This window comes from Colletotrichum gloeosporioides, assembly GCF_011800055.1.
Source record: "Colletotrichum gloeosporioides strain Lc1 chromosome Unknown consensus_10, whole genome shotgun sequence".
NCBI lineage: Eukaryota > Fungi > Ascomycota > Sordariomycetes > Glomerellales > Glomerellaceae > Colletotrichum > Colletotrichum gloeosporioides.
This window is the reverse complement of record NW_025544655.1, coordinates 248,043-270,269: the sequence shown is the minus strand read 5'-3', so window position 1 is coordinate 270,269 and position 22,227 is coordinate 248,043. Positions and strand designations below refer to the sequence as shown.

The following is a 22,227-nucleotide window of genomic DNA, read 5'->3' as shown; positions in this document are numbered from 1 at the left end:
ATCGACCAAGCTGCCTGATCGAAGCTGATCGACAGTCAGGAATACCGGGTCATCGGGTGCCGCAATCGCCGTCGATGCCGGCCGAGGAGCGGGCAAATGGGCCAATGACGTCTTCGCTAATTGGCGGCCGGGTCTACTCGAGCATGCCTAGCGCGTGTGTAGCATGTGCCACTGACATAATCAGAACGAGAGAAAAGCAACGAGGACTTGGAGCAATGCCGCTGACTACACACAAACAAACACGAGTCGCTTCACCGCGAGACACAATCCCATGCGATTGGAGCGGCCGCCGCAGCGCAGGTGCAACGGTAGAGAATTCGACTCGAAACAAAACGCAAAAGATGGAATCTCTTCAAGAGGAAAGAAAAAGACCGGGCGACAAGACAGGATCCATCCGTGCTGGGCAAGGCGGAGTCTTCCATGCCTATGATAGGCGGTGGACACTTGGCGGAGCACACAGAGGGCGACTCGGTGAGCAGTGTCAAACGGGGGCAGAGGGGCAGAGACGCAGACGCAGACGCACACAGAGAGAAACATCAGTGAGATGAACGCACAGCGATCCCTGGCCTAGCCGCATTTGAATTTGGCAGCCTGAGCCTGAGCCCCCAAAGAGCCCCCCTCGGACCGGAGATCGTTACGATGTACGACCGACGAAGGATCCCCCTGCCCTCGGGCGAGTGAGGCGCAGCTCTGTGCATATCAGACTTTGGCTCTTCGCTGCCGTAGTCCCTACACGGCGGGACGACATCAGCAAGCTTCCCTTCCATGCTCAAGGGCCGCCTTAGCTACGCGCTACCGCCGAGTACGTAGCCCGTCAACTCTTTGCGCTGCAAGGTACATTTCTTGGTGCTGCGACCAAGCTGTACGTCAAAGTAACTGTCTGTCTTCTCGTCCTGCCCTCGTTCTACTATGTAGTAAAGCAATACCGATTCGGGGGATAGCTGGCAGCCACACACGTGGATTACCTTTGCTGGGCAGCCTGATGTCCTGATCCAGCTCCAGTCGTGCGCTTGTGCCAGTGCCGGTGCCAGATAGTAGACGGTGAGTTAGTTACCTCAGGGTGTGGTAGGCGCGATTCAAGGCCATTCCTTATATAATTAAACTTGGTCCTTCCCTGCCCCCAGGGTCGCAGTCGTCATTGCCAAATCAATCGTCCAGATCCAGATTTCCAAGGGGGGTTGCATTGAACCGCCTTCTTTCAACCCCAAAACATCTTCACCAACTTTACCCAACCTACGAAACCCAACACGAACCTCAGCTGGGGATTCCTCCCGTGGCGACCACTTTTCCTTTTCTTTCGGGCCGCCTCAAATCATCCTCTAACCCGGCTTCTCACCCAGATCTTGCGCTTTCTTTCCATCTGACGTATTCGGTTTTCGAGCATTCTTTTGGGTATTCATCCGCATCTGCCTCGGTGCTGCGTTGGCTGGTGTCCACTCTTGCTCCTCCCCAAAAAGGACACTGAGCATGTGCTTGAACTAACCCCGGAACGCCCGGCTCTACAAATCTGCGACTTATATAAACAACCCTGCGGCCCGACGATTCTCGTACTCTTTCCGCGTATTGCAGGAATCTCACGATGGTTGCCATGTCGCAGAAGGAGAATCTCACCTTAAGGATCAATTCGCCTCCAGGTCCCATAGAAAGGGTCCCGTCTGAGGATCCTGTCTATGGCGAAGATGATCAAGATGGCGCCCAGTCTGTCATGCAGCCCGCCTTGAACGCCGTCGCCACTCGCCTCACCTTACCAAAAACATCCGCGGCTGAAAAGGCTGCGGCTATGGAAACCAGGCAAAGTCGCCGAGCTTTTGATTCTGGTCTTCCTAGCAGTGAAGATTCTTCGAGCTCTCCAGAATTGACGCCTTTCCCGGACGAGATACCCACCAATTTCGAACCCGAATCCGACCTGCAAATCTCTCCGTCATCACCAGCTCGACGACCAACGCCCAAACTTCAAAAGCCTAGACCTGCTCCGAGAGAGAGGGATCTGCCCTCACCGTGGCAATCGAGTCCTCGAAATGCCTTTTTTGGTAGTGGAGACGGCGCGGGTCATAAGAGTGCCCTGGAGTCGATATCCTTCGGCCAAACGAGACATAAACGATCGTCGTCTACCGGAGCCGACGCGTTGAAACGTTTCTCAAAAGCACTGCCCTCATTTCCAGCGCCGTCGTCGATCTTCAATTCCTTCTCCTTCTTCACGGCCGCTGCCGAGAAAGCGGAGCCAAAAGTCACATCAACTCCACGCAAATCAACTTTTCCTCAATCGAGTAGACCTCATAGTAACACGAGTCCTGAATCTCATCTAGCCGCTCGCCCTCGCCAGGCTGAAGCCTCAAAGGATGCTGCGAATGTTAGTCGGGCTTCTGTCTCATCGTCTCGACCGCCTACAGCCCGACCTCGTGCCCTCCGAAGGGTCACCTCCGATGATTCGCTCTTGTATCACTCTCTATCTCGCACATCCTCCATCGGTGACGACGACGGAAGATTTGAACACGTACGAGAGATGGCCAACGTAAGGATGAAGGCGATCAAAGACAGTTTACCCGAAAGACCGACTTTCAAAATGCTTAGTCTGCCCAAACTCCCGTCATCACTAAGGCTGAACGAAGATGCGGTGAATAGTACAACATCCATCCCGAAACTTCAACCGGATGACCCTGCAATTTTGGACAAAGTACTAGAGAAGCTCACGGGCGACATCGTTATTCTAGGCGGCTATCGTGGCTCAATTTTGCGGTCAGCTGAGCCACCGCACCAGCAGCTCTGGGCTCCCGTCAAAATTGGGCTGAACATGAGAAAGGTTGACCTTGAGGTTGGCCTTGACCACGAAGATGAGGAGAACATGGAAGAGCGTATCATTCCCTCGGGAATGCTTCAGAATATTGGTCCGATCGACATCTCGCGGAAACTGTTCAGGAAAGTTGCGGCCTGCGAGAACGTTCGTAAAGGAAAGCTGCGACTGTGGGACTACGGTTACGATTGGAGACTCAGCCCTCATCTACTGTCACGAAAGATGGTCGAATTCATGGAAAAGCTTCCATCCAACCAGCCGGACTCACAAGAGCCAAGGGGCGCGCTTGTCTTGGCACATAGTCTTGGCGGCCTCATCACACGCCATGCTGTCAACCAGAGGCCAGAGCTTTTTTCGGGTGTCGTCTACGTCGGTACACCACAAAGATGCATCAATGTCCTAGGGCCTCTCAGGGATGGCGATTCGGTTTTGCTGAACGAGAAGATTTTGACTGCACAGGTCAACTTTTCAATAAGGACCTCGTTTGTCTTCCTTCCCGAAGATGGCGCCTGTTTCGCCAACAAAGAAACCAAAGAGGAATATCGTGTCGACTTTCACGATGTCAATACATGGATCAAGTACCGCCTCTCGCCATGTATAGAGGCAACATTACCACCGCTCAACCCGAAGGAGAGCCCATACAATTTCAGCTCCCTTCTTCCGCTTCGCAGTCGCGCCTCGAGCGAGAAAAAGAACAGCCACGTCCCACCATCTTCCTTGGCTGATGCTGCTCGTCGAGTCGAACTTGCACGAGAGGGCAATCTCAACCCCCAGATTGACGGAAACGTTCACCACCAAGATTCTCATCAGAATACACCGTCGCCCTTCACCAAGGGCGTTCCAGGGACCCCAACGCCGCCCAACCGGGCCAGGAATCTTGCTTACCTTGAGCGCACCCTTGCGGAGGTGAAAAGGTTCCGCGCCGAGACACAGTATAAGCCGGCGCATACGGAAGCTAACGTCTACCCACCTCTCGGCGTTATCTACAGTAAGGAGATTCCAACCGTCTCTGCGGTCAACGTTAGCAGTCGTGAGGCTATTGCCCACGCCGACGCCTACGACAACCTCATCTTTGGTGCCGGAGACGGTGTCGTTCTAAGTCGTGAGGCTCAGCTGCCAGAGGGATACGAGCTGGTGAACAACGGTCTGGTACGCACCAGGCGCGGCCACTTGACCATGCTCGGCGACCTGCCAGCCGTGGGCAAGGCACTAGAGGCTGTCATTCGGGGCCGACGAAAAGGTATCGGGATGGGCCATGCGGTTCAGAAGGCCAAGGCGGGCAGGAGTCGCGTCGCCGAAGCTTAGCAAGCCATCGCTAGCCCCTTTAGACGATGCTTCGCATCTGATGGAACGGAGTTACAGATAGAAAATGAGTGATCAACCACCTTTGCACCTTTGCAGCTGTACCATAGGATAACCAACGAACAAAACATGCATACGATTAATGTCGCTACCCTGCACGCACTCAATCCCTCAATCTGTAAATCACCAAACATGACCTTCCATCACTAAGAGAGAGAGAGGAAACGAGCTGCCTTGTTAAGCACGATGACGAGGAAACCCGCAGCAACGACTGCCAGACGTCCGACCGGGTGCTGCCTGAATGCATGCGCATGCGAGGCCAAAGTATATCGAGACGGGATTTCCCACCGTGAGACATGTACCGAAGGAACGGAGATATTGGACGCACGCACGCTGATAAGGTGATGTCGGCAGGATCACAGAGAGCCGCAGCTAGCAGTGGCACGAGTGCATGGCATTTCCTGAGTGAAGCAAATTTAGACCCATGTGGTCGTGGTTAGTCAGTACCCTACCCTCCCTTCCTTCTCTCTTACAAATACACATGCCCTGAACTGTTCCCATAGTTCGGAAAAAAAGGCCAGTGCTAAAACGCCCACAAAGGAAACCTCCCATTCCTATTTCTCAACATGTCCAGAGCGCATAAGCCTCATACTCATTATCAATACTCGAAATCGTCATCCACAGCAGGCCCCTTGCTCTTGGTGACGCTCTCCTGCTTGCGGTACATCTCTGCCACCTGGCGACTGGAGGTAGCCTCGTCGGGCTTCTTGTCGTCGCGCACCTTGATGAATCGCGGGAAACGCAGTGAGATGCCCTTCTCGCCGGCCGGATCAACGCCCTCCTTGCACCCGGCCTTGTAGCGCGGACTGAGCGTCAAGTCAGCCGTCTTAACCTCCCAGACGTAACGAGGCTCGAACCAAACGTCGGGCTGGTGCTGTCCGCCCGAGGAGTGCGCATAGAATGGCTTCGGCCGGTCAATGACAATGTCTGAGAGCTGCTTGTGCAGCTCCTCGAGGACCGCTTCGGAGAATCCCGTGCCGATGTTGCACACGGTTTCATACGAATCGGACGATGGGTTGTAGCACGCAAGGAGGAACGCGCCGTAGACCGACGTGCGCTTGCCCTTTCCGTGATACGCGCCCAACACAACGAGATCGAGCGAGTCGCCGATGCCGCTGAGGTAATCCTTCTTAATCTAGAAAAGAAGAAGAGCGGTTAGAATATCGGCGTAAATGGTTGCGAGGGCAAGCAAGAAAACGAGGGATCATAGCGGCACTCACCTTGAGCCAGTTGCGACTTCTCTTGCTGGGCTCGTACCCACTCTCCGAACCGTCCAACATCTTGACCATGAGACCTTCGCAGGACGCCTTGACACTCTCGTCAAGGAACTCTTGGATTTGCTCGAGCTCTTGTCCGTTCATGTGTGTTGCTAAAGCAAACTCACCCTCGACCGGCGCAAAGGCGTTCTCGAGAAGCTCACGGCGCTTGCGAAGGGGCTTCTCAACGATAGCTTCGCCATTGAGATAAAGCAAGTCGAAAGCAAACACACAAACCTTGACCTTGACGTCCTCGATCTTGACATCTTTCTTCTTGCGGGTCATTAGTTGTTGGAAAGGAAGAACCTTCTTCTCGTCAACATCCCAGGCAACAGTCTCGCAGTCCAGGACGAAGCTTTTGGTGTCGGGCTTGACCCAAGTGTGCAGCTTTGCTAGGATATCCGGGTACTTTTTGGAAAGATCCTCAGAGTTCCTCGAGAAGATTGAAGCGACACCGTCTGCCGCAGCTTGCGTAGCTCCCGGCAAGGACTGACTAAGTTCCTCATCCGCATTCTTCGCCACATAGTGTATCTGCGCTCTTTCACCGTCGTACTTGTATTCGCAAGTAAACGTTTGGTTCTCGAAGCGATCAAGGACCTCAGTAATTGCCTTTGTTGGTTTCGCCAACATGGGCTTCAGGGGCACGCCAGGCTTGAGCTTGCAATGCTCGCGGAGATTCATGATGCCATGCTCCACCATTGCTGGGATGATGACATCGTAGCTGGGAAGCTCGCTGCGCACAGTCAGTACCTTCTTGGCAAAAGAACCAGATCAAACATACCTGTAGACTTGCTTGAGGACAGCCTCCGCTTGCTCGACGTCTGTTGTCTTTGGGGACTGGCCTTTGGCGTCTGCTTCGTGGTACGTTACGGCTTGGGCCAATGAGACCAAGACTGTCTTCTCTGCCAGACCCAGACGGAGCTTGCCCTCGAGGAAGCGAACGAGATACTTGGCTTCGCTGGGGCCTCCCTTGTCTTTGGTGATGTCCACCTTTCCGATGTTGTGGGCGTCAGCTGCCGACAGCAGCTTCTTGATCGAATCCACCTTGCGGCCTTGAGCTCCGTTGCCAGAAACTGTGGCGATGCCCATCAAGCCCTTGTGAACTCCCCTGATCGTCAGAGCCTTAGGCTTGAACATGGTTGGCTGAGTCGATCTACTCTTGACTGCGACGAGGCCAAGATCTCCAATCTCCTTCTGGTCTTGCTTGATGATAGCAAGACTGCGTCCTGTAGTCTCACCAATGGCCTTCATGATGAGCGACTCGCCGATGCCAAGCTCTATACCAGCATAGTCAGGGGCCAGCTTGTTGATCATGAGAAGAACAGTGGGTAGGAGATCATCGGGCGTCAGACGCATGACTTGGCGGAGAAAGAGTGAGCAATGAGCCATAATCTCAAGCCGCTTGGTTGTCATCTCAATGAGAGAGAAGGTCTTGCAGAGCGCCGCATAGGGAACCGGTTCTCCTGGCTTCCAGTCGGGATAAGGGTCCTTGGTCGCTGTCTTGAGCTTCATCTGCACCTGCTCCAGGGTTTTCTTAGCGGCCTTGGACTTGACTTCTTCCTCTTCGTCCTCAATCTCTTCGGCCTCAGAAGCGGAAGCTGTTGACTCCTCATCTTCATCCTTGGTAGCGATCGCTGGAGAAGGAGACTTGGACTTTTTCGCAGGCGCCGTAGCCGGTGACTTTGTGGATTTGGTGTCCGCCGCCTTCTTCTCTACCTTCTTTGGGCCGCTCTTCTGTGCCTTTGTAGATTTAGGTGACTTTGCTGGGGCCTCGTCCATCACGTCATCTTCGTCTTCCTCGTCTACAACACGCTGACGGCCCCTTCGTGGCCTCTTAGAGACAGGCGCATCGTCTTCCTCTTCAACGTCTTCGTTCTTAACTTCAGGGCTCGACGGCTTGGCTGTGGGACTCGGGCTTCGGGTACGTTTCCTCGCCTCTGTAGGTGATCTGTGAGCATTCCGTACAATTGAGTAGTCTGAGGCGGGCATACTAGATGCATCCTTCTTGTCCTTCGTATCATCAACGGGAGTGACCTCCTCCTTGGCCTCCTTCTTTGGAGCTGCTTTGGTGGCAAAGCTCAGCTTGCTTTGCTGTGGCTCCGGCTTAGAGCCCTTCGCCCCGAAGAACTTGCTATTAAACAAGTCAGTACGGTGTCGTTTGAAAGGACCCCAAGACGCATTGGAGAAGCAGCCTGCGGTATCCATAGTGATCCCGAGAACTTCGCCCTTGTACACACCCCAATGTCGTCTGCGAGGGCTTGACGTACCCCAGTGTGGCCTGCTTCGGCGCCATTGTACGAGTCGATTGACGGTAAACAGTAGAGGATCTGTGGTGGCAACTGAAGAGCGCCCTGGTCGTGGTCCTGTGAGGAATTGGACTTCTTAAAAGGCGGGCGCAGGCGAAGGCAGACATAAGTTTGGCGTGCGACGATGGGGAAGCTCGACGCGCCGCTCCAGGCAGAAACGCGTTAATTAGCACAGAAGGTGCGCCGGCGTAGGGACCTGCCAGTGACGCGAAAAGGACCCGTTCAGTGCATGGACCCGCTTTGAAGACCGGCAGATTGCCGGATTGGGCAGTTGGCTTATGCACCAATTGAAGTTTCGATCTCAACTTTCACTGACGTTGAAAGCATGGTATACGAGATTGCTGGCAAATATTGTGGTGCTACAAGTCACTAGACGTTGAATACATATTGTTTACGCTTCATAATGCATAACCGAACACTAGAGATGTCGAACCAGGTGGATATCTTCAGTCCCCGGCCGTGTTCAGATTGTGACCACTTCACCCTTTCTAGCTAGCTGGTATTGTACAATATGACAGGTTGGTTAGGAGACAATTATTCTTTCATGCGGGAAATTTAGTTGAAGTAGAAAGACTCCTCCGCGGTGCGTCCGCGGATGTACTTGGGCTCGGTGCCCTTGACGTAGATGTCCTCGTACAGGATCTGGGGAGTGGTCTGAGGGACGGCCATAGCCTCGGCGGCGGCAACCTCCTCGTTGACGAAGCTGCGGGCCTCCTTGTCAATGGCCTTGAGCTCATCCTCAGTAACAACCTCCCAGTCCATGATCTTCTGCTTCAGTCCGGCAATAGGGTCGTTGGTGGAGCGCATGCGCTGGATCTCCTCACGGGTGCGGTAGGTGGTTCCGGGGTCGGACATGGAGTGACCACCGTAGCGGTAGGTAACGTACTCCATGACGAGAGGTCCGTTCTCGGCGACAGCCCAGTCCTTTCCGTACTTGACGGCGGCCTTGACAGCGAGGACGTCCATGCCGTTGATCTTCAGACCAGGGATGTACTGACCACGCTTGTAGTAGTCGGTAAGGGCGGAAGAGCGAGCAGCAGCGGTACCCATGCCGTACTTGTTGTCTGATTTACACGTCAGTCGGGCTGGTTCACCCTAGTTTTGGCGGAAAACTTACTCTCGCATCCGAAGAGGGCGGGCAGACCCCAAAGCTTGGCCATGTTGAAAGCCTCAAAGACCTGACCCTGGTTGCTAGCACCGTCGCCGTACAGAATAACGGAGGCGTTCTTGCGGCCGGTGTACTTGTGGGCGAAGGCAAGACCAGCACCGACGGGAACCTGAGCACCGACGATACCGTTGCCACCGTAGAAGCCCTTGGCAAACATGTGCATGGAACCTCCCTTGCCGTAGGCGATACCCTCACGGCGACCGAGAAGCTCGCCGATAATGGAGCGGATAGTGCCGCCGCGCATGTAAGCGAAACCGTGGCAACGGTAGGAAGTGATAACGTCGTCTTCGCGGGTCAGAGCGTGCTCGATACCAACGGCAACGGCCTCCTGGCCGGTAGACAAGTGGCAGAAACCACGAATCTTCTTCTCCTTGTACAATCGGTCGGCAGCCATCTCCATTTGTCTACACGTGGGGTTAGTTGAGGGGTCGGATCGGCGCAGATTTCGCAGTTGGATAGACACCACCGTACCTGACAACAACCATGTCCTTGTACATCTGCTTCAACTCGTTCTTAGTAACCTCGAGGGTGTATGGCGGGGGGTCGAGCTCATAGGTCTCGAAGCTCTCGTCGCTCAAGGTAACCTTGAAAGGCTCATCGTCGGACTAAAACAGGCAAAAATCAGCCATTTTGCACCAGTGAGTGAATCGTGATCGGTGCAGGCGGTGGTATTCCGAGAGTTCGTGACCGGATATGGCGGCGGGAAAAGAGCGCAAACTGACCTTGGGGAGGCTCTTCTCCAGGGTCGCAGAAGCGGCATTGGTGGTGACGGACCGGGATGCAGGAACGAAAGAGGCGGGAGCGCGAGTGCGCAGAGGCACCGCACGGTTTAACCTGATCGCGCGGGAGAACATCGTGGGGGTTGAGATGATGGAGCCTCCGGTCGATGAGGATGTGAAGGGTTCGGGGGAAGGAGGGTGATAACAAATTATTTGGCCGCTGGAGCTCCGAAAAATCGCGGCGTTGGTTGGGAAGGGAGCTGCTGCTTGTTGAAAACTACTAGTCCCAGATGGGCTTAGCTTGTAAGCACGTGACCTTCAACGGGAGTTTTGCAAGTGCGCCTGCTCGAAAGGCACCCTGCCACTTCGTTTCGAGCGGTGGCACTGTCCTCAAATTCTGGTGGGCCCCGGCTTGCAACGGTCGGTCTTTTTCTCGTTCGGCGCTCATAGAGTTGAGCGACTATCGGAGATAGCAAGGGAATTGAGGGCAATCTTTCCCAATCGCCGCAAAATCCCCCCGTCTAACTTGCTGAGGCGAGAACTCAATTCGTCCAGCTGGCGCTCCCGACGGACATCCCACCAGCGCGCTTGTTAGTCCGTTGCTCGCCGAGCCGACGACAATACTCCGCATGCACTCTGCTGTTTTGGGCACCTAAGTTGTGTTGAGGCTACATACATTCAATGCGCAGCATCGAGTTTCGACTGCAACTCCTGAACTACTCACCGGATCTTTTATTGAGCGAACTCTTTCGCCTCACAGTAACCACAGAGCAATCTCGTTAAGAAGTTTCAGTCTGAGGCAGTATATAGCTCTACTATATACTCTACCGTGGGGTATATTAATAAAGCAGCCGGCGTGGCCGCCGAGGCAATGCTGAGCAACTTCAGCGCCTCGCAATCGTGAGTCCCGCCCATCGTCCGTCCCTGAAGACCCCAAAGCGAAGAACCCCACCCCCAAAATGCTGTGAATGGCATGCTCGTCTTCCTTCCAAATGCATGAATGCTTCCTGACCAACGCCGAACGACGCCATCCTTCTTGGTTGGACGGCTGTCATAGTCTATGCTGAGAAGCGCGTCATCAATAAAAATAAAATAAAAACCTTCTGAAAAAGCGGTACTGATGCTGTGGCATCATGGTCCACCGACGACTCGAAGATGCCCTGGTAGTAGACGCCGCCAATGCGTATGTACCCACTGTAATGTTTGTAGTGCGATAACCATCGCAGCTTGCAAGAACCCTCGACCATGATCCGTCCGCGGAAGGTTCCTCTAGTCGTCATGGAAAAACGTCTTGTTACCGCCTTGAAGAGGGGCGGTAGAAGGACCGGCGTCCCTCATATCTACATCCTGGCTTCCCGCGGCTTCCCGGCTTGGGCCGGCGACAGTCGGCTGCTGTTGTCTAAAATCGAGTTGCATGGCGCTCATTGGTCGATTCGGAGTTTCTTGCAAAACGCGTTGCTGAAGGGAGAGCGGACGGTCGTACAGCACGTCCTCGGGTGGAGAGAAAGACCACACCTAGCATCATGTTAGTGCCATGAAAGCCATGAGTTGGGGTTGTGGGGTATCTTACCTCCATTACGGTTCGGTTCTGTCTCAGAGCCAGCGCAACACACTTCTCGTCTTCGAAAGCCACTCGCCAAACAGCCTCCCCTTGGGCGATGAGCTCTCTGACCAGGTGACCAGTCTTGAGGTCCCAAATCTTTACTCTGCCGTCACTGCCGCCACTGACAACGCGCGTGTCATCGAACTGCAAGCTGGTCACGCTGTTATCGTGCGCAGCGAGTCGATGAATGGGACACATCTTCTCCAAAGACCACACACGTACAGATCCGTCAGAGCCGCCAGTTACCAAAGTGTCTCCGCGCATTTGCAATTGTCCGACAAGAGATGTGTGGCCCTGCAGAATGGCCAAGCATTCACTGCGTCTGGTTAGTAAAGCAGTCACCATGCCACAGTTTCTGTGTACTTACGCAGTTCTAGGGTCCCAAATCCGAACGTTGGTGTCCAAGCTGCCGGTAACCACCCTCTTGCCGTCGAAGGCAATGGCATAGATCTGACTGAAGTGACCCTGAAGTGTTTGAATGCATCTGCCCTCCGATATGCTCCAGACCTTGGCCATGGTGTCGTAGCTGCCTGACACAACGATGTCTCCCTTGATCTCCAAGCATCGGACGCTGGCGCCGTGGCCAACGAGGACATTTCTGCACAACCCGGTTCGAATATCCCACACTCGAAGCGTCGTATCGCGCGAGCCCGATATCGCCGTGTTAGCGTCAGACATTTTCAAACAGCGCACAGTTGACGTGTGACCCCGAAGAGTATGGAGGCAGGCGCTGCAGATGTTAGCGACATGATCGAAGTCGCGACTTGCATTTACTTACCCAGTTGCCAAGTTCCATACGCGCACATCACGGTCACATCCACCGCTAACCAGAATGTCCTCCCAGGGCACCATCGCCCAAACGCCCATGACATGACCTTGCAAGGTACGTTGGGCGTTGCCCTTTGTGTCAAAAACGTGAATCTTGGCGTTGTCAAGGGCCACGATGATGTACTTGGGCGTCAAGTGTAGGCTTGTAACAACACCTCCTTCTTGAGTAATATTCCTGGTTGTGCTGGTGCCGCCAGATCTCCAGGCTGCCTCAACAAGGTACCGTTGCTTGAAGTGCGACTTGTATGATCTCATTTTGGGCCGTGTATTTGAGCCATCGAGACTGCGTGAGCCAGAGGCATGTGCCGTCATAGGCAGAGCACCCGGGAAGCTGCTGCTGGCATACTCGTTGTCACCCCAAAGAGGTTGAGCGCCAGGCCGCGACGCGCTGCCCATAGGAACAGAAACCTCCGAAAGACGTCTGCCGTAGTCATGCTTCACACACAGGTTCTTCCACGTCATGTCGTCGCTCAGCAAGTCGCGCCATCTCCTTGATACTTGCGACGCACGAGCCAAGACTTTCGGATCATCAATGAATGAGAGAATCTGTTTGACACGGAATTAGCATAGAGTCCCATAGATATTCCACGTTGCCTTACGCGTAGACACAGCTCATCTGGGAGACTTGTGAAAGGATCCTTCTTGAGCAGCGGGCTGACGAATTGGTGGACGAAGCTCAGCTGTTGGCTTGTGCAAAGATTTAAAAGATCTGCGAGAAGTCTGGTTCGGTGCGGACCACCAGAGTTCTTGAAGTGATGGCGAACTTTAGCCAGGAAGAAATCCTCATCATCTGCAGCATGACTCCAGTCAAGCTCGTGGTGGGACGGGCCTGGAGAAGCTGCCGGAGTTGGAGGTGGTGGCGGCGAAGCAGTCAATTGTTGGTCAAAGTCGGCAGCAGGCGTCGTCATGCTAGGCGTCGGAGGGCCTCGCATGTGGCCAGGCCGCGCGGGCATCTTCTCCAATCTCGTCGAACTGCTAGACATTCCTCCGGTGTTGAGCGTCATGTCGTCGCTAAGCATGCTCCCCCTCCGTTCGGAAAAACTCAACGGACGGTTGTTGTATCCGGCCATGTCGGTGTGCAAGATGAGCCAGTTGTCCCCCAAAGTATCGAGACCCGGGTATTGTGCGAAATCAGAGCTCCAAGTAGCACAGCCCAGATAACCGAGAGGGCGTCGTACGGAGTTTAGGGGGTCGAGGCAGCGTCGGAGTGTGGAATCGATGCGGAGTGCTCATTAAACAGCGTTAACAGAAGATTTCCAAGCGGCTTGGATTGTCGTCAAAGCGTCCAGGCGAGGGAGTGCGTCAGAGTTTGGCGAGTGGGCAATGCGGTATGCGTCCAAGACGTGCGGCGATACAGGAGGCAAGCGGAGGCGCAGGGTACGGGTCGTCGCAACTCGCGGCAGGAGCGTGACGTATCGACGTGGTCTGGGTCGGCGATGTCGAATTTGCGAAGATGCAGTGATGGTTAAGATGCGCGTAATGGAGTGTGTGAGGGTGTAATGCAGCGACGGAATAAAGCGACAATGACGATATCGGCTGGAAACAATAAAGTCGGGCTTGTTCCGGGAAATGGACGAGACGAGTGTCGGTTTGTCTGGACTGGGAGTGACACTGAGGGACTGAAGTGCGGTATGGGGCGCGGGAGACGGAAGCTTAACAATCGGAGTTGACAAGCGGAAAGCGTGGGTCGCTGGGCCTGGCGCTGGTGTAATGGAATGTACAGGGCGTCTCAGTGGAAAGTGGATTTTTCTGTGATTGCGGTGGTATCGCTGGTTGACGCCCAAATGCCTTCACACCTCCCTGTGAAGGTGGCTGTCTCTGGATGGATTGTCGAAGGGCGGGAAGAAGAGGTGGGAGAGGAGGAGAAGGAGATGGGATTGGAGAGTCAAACCAACCGAGAGGTGTTGGTTGGATTTGGGGATTTGGGGAGTGGGAGGGAGGAAGAAGCGGAGGAGGAGGAGGAGGAGGATGGAAAGGAGATCAGATACTGGACGAGCACTGCGTAGCAAGTTGGGCAGATGAGGTAAGGAAAGGCCTGGGTGTGGTGCTAAGGTACGAACGGAGCAGGGAAGGTGAAGAGGACTCAGGACCAGCCAGTAATACGGATACCACCAAACGCAAGACCCAAGACCAGCGCGGGACTGGGGTGGAGGGGACGCTTTTTTGCAACAAGTGAGATGGATGTCCAGGGCAAAGAGTCAAGGCTTGCTTGGTCGCTGAAGCGCGAGGTACCCAATGTGCCAATGGAAAGATGATGCCCTGGGGCCGGGCAGGTAACAAAGGCGGGTTTTAGGCGGGAGAAGGCGAGATCAGAGACCACACTGCACCACCTAGGTACCTACCTACCACACCTCAGGCAGAAGGGGGAAAAGGGTGTGAGTGGATGGGTGGGTGGATGGATGGGCGGATGAATGAATGACGGGCGATGGAAGGGGGAACCAAGACGAAGAGCGCCGAAGAGGGCCTGGGCTTGCGGCTATGTGGGCGTGCCTGGAAGGGGCCCGGGTAATGGACGTTTGCTAGGTACCTTCAGACAGGTTAGGAGTAGCAGAGACCAGCCCAGAGGTAAGGTATTGGGAGAGGTAAGGTGGGTACGGCACTGTCGATGGAAAGGCAGAAGGTGCCACACGAGTCACAGTGCATTCGGCGGGGCCAGTTTCTCTTTGTGCTGCTTCCCGTCTTCCATCATTGGCATAGGTATTGAGGCCCGGGGGAGGCGAAGACAACGAGGAGGGGCGGAAGTGGAGGGACCGGGAGGCGAGAAAGGCTTACTTGCAAATGCTTGGGATACAGAGAGACTGAAGAGGTGCAGGCACATTTCATGCGAACGGGAACAACGTCGAAGCCTATGTCCGTACAGCAGTGTTCTCTTACCTCGTGGCGGTTTACAACATGCAGCCATACCAAGGACATGGCAGACACTGGCAACGCCTCCTAGGCCCAGGCGCTCGCTCGTGAATCCCAAACAAACAGATTTTTATTCTGGGGCTTCTCTAGCGCTGTTTCGTGCCTGTTACCCTCCACCACGGGACTGACATCTGACACCTCAGCTGGCCTGGCAATCTCGCTCTGAGCTGAACGAATGCAAGCCTACAAGCCAGGTGCCATCGGAACCATTCTGCGTGTCCGTCCAGAAGACGAGAACCTCTCCAAAGAACAAGAGAAAGAACAACGACTGGGACTGCTCAAGTATTCCGGGGTACGGACACCGCAGGATGGGCTCATGGGAGCAATGGCGGCGGCAGCCAAGCGCGGCCTGCAAACGGCCGGTCCCGGTTCGCTTCGCCAATCACCTACCTACTGGTACCTGCCTTTCCTCCAGCTGGGTTGGGTGGGAAATGGCTGCGCTTTCCGTTTGGTGATCAACTTCACTTACAAGTCCTGACTACGTGCCACCTTTTTCCGCACTACGGACCTTTCAAGGGAGACATGATCGGATGGACGTTTCCATCTTTCCCCATCACACCTTGGAGAACGACATCAGCGAGTGATAGTTATCTGACTATTGTGTCTATTGTCGAATGCGAATGCGGATGGAATGACGAACAATGCCGAGTCATCCATCCATCCATTGATCTCCCTGGTCTGCATCGACCAAGCCGTGTCTCTCTTCGCCCATCGACAGTCTCGAATAGCCGCTCTATCGAATGCGAACTCGTTATTTACAGTTGAGCCCCTACATTCCCACATTCCCCAGCTCCGAGGCCTGGGTTCGTTCTCTCTTTCCCAGCCCGCCTGTCATGACCAGCTGAGCAAAGTCTCACCTCTTCTTGTCTCGCTGCGAACACACACCACCACACACGCACATTACCTTCCTGGGGTCCTTGCAGGGTCCCTGTTAGCGGCGCTTACATTGCACTAGGTATCCTTCGTCTGCACCGCAGTGGGTATTCGTGACGTCGATCAGTTCTTTCAAATCTTTGGGGGCTGCCGAGTGCGAATTTGGCTCACTGCCCCGAGCCGCCTCCACCGCCGCCGCCGCCGCCGAACAAGAAGTTGGAACCGACTAGGGCAACCTCCAGCAATACTCTGTGCGGCTTGCCCATGGAGACATCACCACGATGGCGCAATAGTAAAGAGGACGGTCTCCGCTTCGGTTCGCCTCTCTCGACGCCAAACGGCGGCATCACGACACTTGCGCCATAATGGAATCCCCAGTGCATCTACCCCGGCCCTGACAGAGCCACAGCCGCGCCCCCGGCGTCACTGGATTCAGCGCTCATTATGTCTGCATTGTCTCGCACTCTATCTCTTTCGTGTGGTTCTGTCAGCAGAACTCACCTGTCAGTCAACGAACCAATTGTTTCTAACCCCAGCAGAGCTTGCTATACCTAACCTTACTTACTCTACAACTTCTCCTACAACCTTCCTCATTAGAACGTCGTCGTCACACCTTGACGAGAGTTTCGTGACTTGATGTTGTAACCTTCAAAAGACTGTCATCGGCATGGCTTGCACGCAACTCCGGGCTGGGCGCATTTACCAGCCGATGATCAGATCCTCTTCGTAAAGGTCAGGTACGCTTCGACAACGGCGAGGAAAGACGAACCTCCCACACCATACCCGCATCATCAGACGACGATTCCATCACTGCCTCTAGAAAACCATCGTTGCCGAGTAGCCCGCCACAGGTGCCTCGACCACCCAGCACAGGGGCGTCAACAAAACAACAACAATGGCATCTTTGGACCGTCGTAGTAACCCACCCGCCCTAGAATTCAACCATCGACGGGCACGAACGAAACAAGTCATGACCGTCGTATCGCGGATCCGGCACACTAAGTTTAGCTACCGGCCTCGGACAAGCCCGCTGCACCCACCGCCAGTGTTTTACCCCCCAAACCCCTCGAGTTCGTATGTACTTTGGTGTGCGTTGGTTACTCCTCATCGTCTTTCAAAGATACGAAAGTAAGATGGATGGGATGAGCAGTTGCAGACCATTATCCTCGAGCAAGCCACTGCAATAGTTTCAACTCATCACATACAGAGAGAAACCCAGCAAGCATGCCACAAAAAGAAATGGTCCACGGTCTATCCCGCTCAGCTCCGTTCCTTCGCGTGTATCTTCCCAGCTCCCTTTAAAAGGGCTTTGCAAACTTGCGACACTACCGGCTTGGATGCCTCAGATCTGCCCCAGTGATACAACACAGGGGTGCCATTCTCGATCCTGCGCCGCTCAGACCTGTCTAAGCCGACCCTTCCAAAACCGAACCCCGGGGAATCCTTCTCATTTGCAGAGACAAATAGGTTTTTTTTCCCTTTTCGAAGGAAAGAACATTTCGGACTGTCCAATGTTTGAGGAGGTTGACAATGCCAATGTCGGCCCCCAATGGGATGATCTGTGTCTGAAGAATTGCGACATCTGCATACTTCTCAATCTCTCTTCCCCTTTCTCACGCCCTCTCAATAAGCTCCAACCAGCCCCCTGTACAAGTGCCATTTTCAGCTTCTTGAATTGCAGATCCCCTTCGACTGTCGCAGATGCATGAAAACCGTCAATCTATATCTGGGCTGACATTCCCGTGTGAGAAGTTGATTAAAAAGCTTCCACATTCCGCTGTGTGCTGGCTCGTGTTCTAGATGGGATTGTGTCTCAGACTCAGAGCACCATCGCAGCTTCCAAGCCGGTCTCTCTGTCTTTTGAGCCTCAAGGAAGTGACTGGTCTGCTGATGAGCGCAACGCGCACACACACACGCTCACGAGCCAAGCGCCGTTAATTCCCATTACCCCTCCTTCTCGATTGTCCATGTTTCCTTGCGCCGTTGTGACGAAGCGCCACGAGCGCCTCGCTGGTGCCAAGGTCGTCGTACGAACTTGAAACACTCGGGACGGAAACCTAGCTCAACTCGGGCGCTTGGTGGACAAGGGTTTCCCTAGCTCTCCATGCGTCTGCTCTGCAGTAGTTTCCCTCACAACATGTTGCCGGTGCCTCGACGGCCTCCTTGGCGGGCGAATCGGTTTCTGGAAATGTCAATCAAGAAACTTTTCGACTTTTATACAGTTGCGGACGGCATCGATCGATCTAGTACAGAATCTTAAGATAACATAAAAAAGTTGATATATCCTTATGAATCTGGCGGGTCCCTACGCCGAACAAATACAGTCTATACAGTCATCATCATCATGAGTCAAGAGAGTCTTGTCGTACATCGAAGCCTCGATTCGTTCACACTGATGGGCCGCATGCTATCCCACGTTGCAGCGCTAGTGGTGATGCCCAAACTGAGTAAGGAGAGGTAAGAGCATGCCGGCGACGGTTGCAAAGGTATCTCGCATTTGCGGCCGGTGTTGCATCCGTTGGCCTCCTTCTGAGTATCCGTTCATTCCGCCGTGCTCGTGCTTGGGGGAGCTGTTGTCTTCTTGCATGGCGTGCATCGCAACGAAGCTTGTATGTGTCAGTCGTGGGCGTCTGATTCAGGGATGGCGTCCGACTTACAGGAAGGTGCCCGCCGAAAATAGCAGAAGCATACCAGTCCACCACTGGCCGGACTCTCCGTCGAGGTTGCCGCCGCCTAGGATCTGTATAATTGCCCACGTGCTTAAGGCACCGAATGGAGCAGCAAGGCTGAAGACAATCAAGTGCCCTCTCGCCGCACGCTTGGTCAGACCCTGTTTAAGGAGGACTGAAGTCAACCCAAATGCCGCAGGCGCTTTGTGAACCATAATGGCGACGAAAATGATCAGACCCAGCTTCGTGTTCGAGGTTGACGTCGAAGCTCCCATTGCTATACCGTCGGCTGCTGCATGGATCACTAGGCCGATGGTGGTTGCAAGACTTCGAGATTGCTTCGGAGGGGGTGCCAGAGCCCCCAAGAATCCCTCCGACTCATCATCAACACTGCTGGATGCGCCCCCGAGGTTGTCCAAGCTGACATGCCGCATCTGCGGTTCGTTTCCCATACGGTCTGTAGCGTGGCGGGGCAGTCTGTCGATGAGGAACATGAGCACAAAACCGAGGATCATGGACAAGCCGATGTAGAAGGTCGGCACCTCGGCTTGTTTCTCCTCGCCGTGCTTTGGCTCGGCGCCCGGAGCATGAACCGGGGCAGTTCCGTCGTGGCCATGTTCGGGCGCAGGCGGCTCCTCTCGACTGCGCAACCGCATGCCAACGACATCAACGTGCCCGGCCGAGGAAGACTCTCCTCTCCGTCTCGTGGGATCGATCGTCGTCGCTAGTCGCGGGACGTCGTTGCCTGTCGTCCAGCGCACATCCAAGTTACCTTGCCTGCCAACCGCGGTCGCTATGCTTCTCTTATCATGGTGGTGCCCCCCGGTGGTCGAAACAGCTTCAATGCCCTCGGGTATGATCACAATCATCGACGTCCCAACCAGAATACCAACACCAACGCTTGATATGAATCGAAGTTGCGATTGTGTCAGGGAGATAGCGAGGGGCAGTGAGCCGGCGAAGAAAGACCTATTGGCGGATCATATCAGTACGGATCGTTCGGGTCGTGTGCTGGTGTGTTCGGTTGGAGATATCGGCCTCATCGAGGATCTACGTACGCCAGGGCCATCACCGTCTGTGACCGCAATCGTTAGCTTGGTCATCAGTTCGTAGTTTTGCGGTCGAAGTCCAGCCGAAGCTAAGTAAGACAGCTAGGTGTCAACTTACGCTCAGCATGAGCAGTAACAGTAGCCCTCCCATTTTGGGTGCCGTAGAGTGCGTCGATCAATTACTTTGGCGCGAGGTAGAAGACGTGGGGAGAGGTTGTCGAGATCGAGAACGTCGGGTTACGCCAACATGTCTGGTACCGTAATCAACGGCCACCCTGCTTGCCTGCTGCTCAATGGAAAGAGGAGGAGGGAATTCGCAAACTTGAGAACTTTTTTTCTGCTCGTCGTCTCTCAGCTCGATCAAAGGGATAATCGTCGAGGTTGGTTTCGGAGCTAAGCTGGGCTCACTGGTTGACTTTCCGAATGTATTCAGTGCAATTCATTGGCCATTGGCCCTACCTGACTGCTGCCCCCTTCAGACGGCCAGGGGGCTGCTCCTGCCTTGTCACCATATGTCGTAATGCTGGTGGGTCCCCGGCCTCCCCTCCTGCCGCTTGCTCTGCGAACTGGACGGAACCTGGCCCGGGGACACTGAGCTATTTCAGGCCCGACGCTGCCACTGGAGGGGGACCCGTATTAAACCCCTCTAAATGCAAATCCATTTAGTCCCAGTCGCGTATTGTCGCGAGTCGCTTTGACTGCGCGTCGCCACAGTTTGTCGCAAAGCTCAACCTGCTTATCCGTACTTTAGCTCCCATTCAACCTTGATCGTCTCCCAAACCTCGTCTTTTGGTGCGATTTGCACGAGAAAAGCGATCCGTCTTATAGCCAGCACATCGCACCAAATTTGTTGGCTCTATCGGGTGTGAAACAATCGCAATATTCACATCCAACCCCTGCCTTCACTGTCGACACCATGGCTGAGATTGATGAGTGTACGTTCCAGTCAGGTCGCTTCAATCCATCATTGCAGGTCACTGATTCTTGCTGCAGGGTCGGCGAACGCCACTGAGGCCGTGAATATCAGCCTGATTGCTCCTGCTGCCGGCGCAACGAAGTCGATCGCTTCATTCAACCCAAAGTTCACATACTCCATTTTCGGCGATGAGGAGACCATCTTTGGTTATAAGGATCTCAAGATCAACCTGCGATACCTGACCTACGATATGCGCCCTCATGTCAAGGTGTCGTGGGGCAAGAAATTCAACTCTGTCGGTGAGACTGAAGCCGCAGATATTGACGATATTCTGAGACAGCATCTGCCCGGTGGTAAGTGTCGCCTCCGTCGCAACAGGACCATAGCTAACCTCCCGAAGTCGCGTTCCAGTCAGCCAAGGAATTCGAGAGTCGCGCGCAAAGTCAGCCTGACAACTTCACCCCTCCCGGTTCCCTTCACTCGAGCTTCGAAGGCGACAATGGAACATACGAAGTGTGGAAGGGTAGTTTGGCGGACACCGCCGTGCGCCAGATCGTGAACCGCGTCGAGGCCCTCGTTCCGATGTTCATCGAAGGAGGATCGTACATCGCGCGCGACCCGGAGAATGAGGAGGATCCTTGGAAAGCACCCGAAGACGCCAACCGGTGGACCGTCTACTTTCTGTACCGCAAGCAGCCATCTGCGGATGCCTCAGAGACACCATCCTACACTTTCGTCGGCTACTCGACTGTCTACAAATTCTTCAGCTTCCGTCCTCCGACGCCACCCTCGAGCGATTGGGACCTCCCGAAGGAGGAGTTCAATCTGCTGGATCGATTGCCTTGCCGCTCAAGACTTTCTCAGTTCCTTATCCTGCCGCCTTTCCAGGGCAAAGGCATTGGTGCCCGTCTCTACAAGACGATCTTTGACACATACCTTAAAGATCCCCAGACCTTTGAGCTGACAGTCGAGGACCCTAATGAGGCGTTTGACGACATGAGAGATCTCTCTGACTTGACGTTCCTTCGCTCTCTGCCCGAGTTCAGCAAAGTGAAGATCAACACCGATATCTCTCTGCCGAGGCCTCCCACCGGTACGGTCCCCCGGGACCTGGTGGATTACGAGTTGCGTCAAAGCCTCCGCCAAAAGACAAAGATCGTGGAACGTCAGTTTAAGAGACTGATTGAGATGCATACCATGTCTCAGTTGCCTGCTTCGGTCAGGGCAGGATTCGGCGAGGAGAAGAAGCCATTAGCTACAAAGGAGGACAGGCACCAATATCATCTGTGGAAGCTCTTCGTCAAGCAACGCATCTACCGTCAGAACGGCGATGTTCTTGGTCAGCTGGACATCAGCGAGCGAACTGAAAAGTTGAACGAAGCACTCAGGAGCGTGGAGCTTGAGTATGCTAGACTCCTGGACTGGCACGCGCGTTGGGAGAAACATAGACTTGGTGCCACCGAGACGGATGATTCGAGCAGTAAGAGGAAGTCAGTGGATGATGCCGAGGAGCAGGGTTCCAACAAGAAGGTCAGGATCGAAGACGCCTAAGCTCTCCACAGCTTACGACGATGGAAAAGGGCAGGGATTGGGTCCAGGAGTTTATGGTTGTCATCGAGTCTATTTTGTCATTCTACTTAGGCCTCTGCCCGGTTGATACCAAGTTTTTCATAGGCAGTTTGCGGCCACTTTGTCATTAATCAAAATTGAGCATCCTTGGCAGTGAAGTTGCTGCCTGCGCATCGCATGACCTATCCAAACTCATGTCTGGCGTAATCGT

The 22,227-nt window shown here is 54.4% G+C and overlaps 6 protein-coding genes across 6 annotated transcripts; 2 read left to right on the top strand and 4 right to left on the bottom strand.

Moving 5' to 3' along the window:
* Positions 1 to 1,579: 1,579 nt before the first annotated feature.
* On the top strand, positions 1,580 to 4,096 carry GCG54_00006617 (uncharacterized protein; the record flags this gene model as incomplete). Its single annotated transcript, XM_045406616.1, has 1 exon — positions 1,580 to 4,096. The coding sequence occupies one exon, from the start codon at positions 1,580 to 1,582 to the stop codon at positions 4,094 to 4,096; it is 2,517 nt and encodes an 838-aa protein (XP_045269868.1).
* A 655-nt stretch (positions 4,097 to 4,751) lies between these two features.
* Positions 4,752 to 7,702, bottom strand: GCG54_00006616 (DNA ligase 1; the record flags this gene model as incomplete). The annotated part of the gene is made up of 4 exons (XM_045406615.1): positions 4,752 to 5,288; positions 5,374 to 6,142; positions 6,191 to 7,540; positions 7,677 to 7,702. The coding sequence occupies 4 exons, from the start codon at positions 7,700 to 7,702 to the stop codon at positions 4,752 to 4,754; spliced, it is 2,682 nt and encodes an 893-aa protein (XP_045269867.1).
* Positions 7,703 to 8,270: 568 nt separating this feature from the next.
* Positions 8,271 to 9,737, bottom strand: GCG54_00006615 (Pyruvate dehydrogenase E1 component subunit alpha; the record flags this gene model as incomplete). Its single annotated transcript, XM_045406614.1, has 4 exons — positions 8,271 to 8,779; positions 8,833 to 9,287; positions 9,355 to 9,488; positions 9,606 to 9,737. The coding sequence occupies 4 exons, from the start codon at positions 9,735 to 9,737 to the stop codon at positions 8,271 to 8,273; spliced, it is 1,230 nt and encodes a 409-aa protein (XP_045269866.1).
* A 1,134-nt stretch (positions 9,738 to 10,871) lies between these two features.
* GCG54_00006614 (F-box protein MET30) lies at positions 10,872 to 13,103 on the bottom strand (the record flags this gene model as incomplete). Its single annotated transcript, XM_045406613.1, has 5 exons — positions 10,872 to 11,117; positions 11,173 to 11,521; positions 11,573 to 11,935; positions 11,984 to 12,579; positions 12,633 to 13,103. 5 exons carry the CDS (start codon positions 13,101 to 13,103, stop codon positions 10,872 to 10,874), a joined length of 2,025 nt encoding a protein of 674 aa, XP_045269865.1.
* A 5,135-nt stretch (positions 13,104 to 18,238) lies between these two features.
* On the bottom strand, positions 18,239 to 19,682 carry GCG54_00006613 (Zinc transporter ZIP9; the record flags this gene model as incomplete). Its single annotated transcript, XM_045406612.1, has 4 exons — positions 18,239 to 18,419; positions 18,471 to 19,451; positions 19,541 to 19,557; positions 19,650 to 19,682. 4 exons carry the CDS (start codon positions 19,680 to 19,682, stop codon positions 18,239 to 18,241), a joined length of 1,212 nt encoding a protein of 403 aa, XP_045269864.1.
* A 765-nt stretch (positions 19,683 to 20,447) lies between these two features.
* On the top strand, positions 20,448 to 21,998 carry GCG54_00006612 (Histone acetyltransferase type B catalytic subunit; the record flags this gene model as incomplete). The annotated part of the gene is made up of 3 exons (XM_045406611.1): positions 20,448 to 20,466; positions 20,525 to 20,800; positions 20,848 to 21,998. 3 exons carry the CDS (start codon positions 20,448 to 20,450, stop codon positions 21,996 to 21,998), a joined length of 1,446 nt encoding a protein of 481 aa, XP_045269863.1.
* Positions 21,999 to 22,227: the final 229 nt, after the last annotated feature.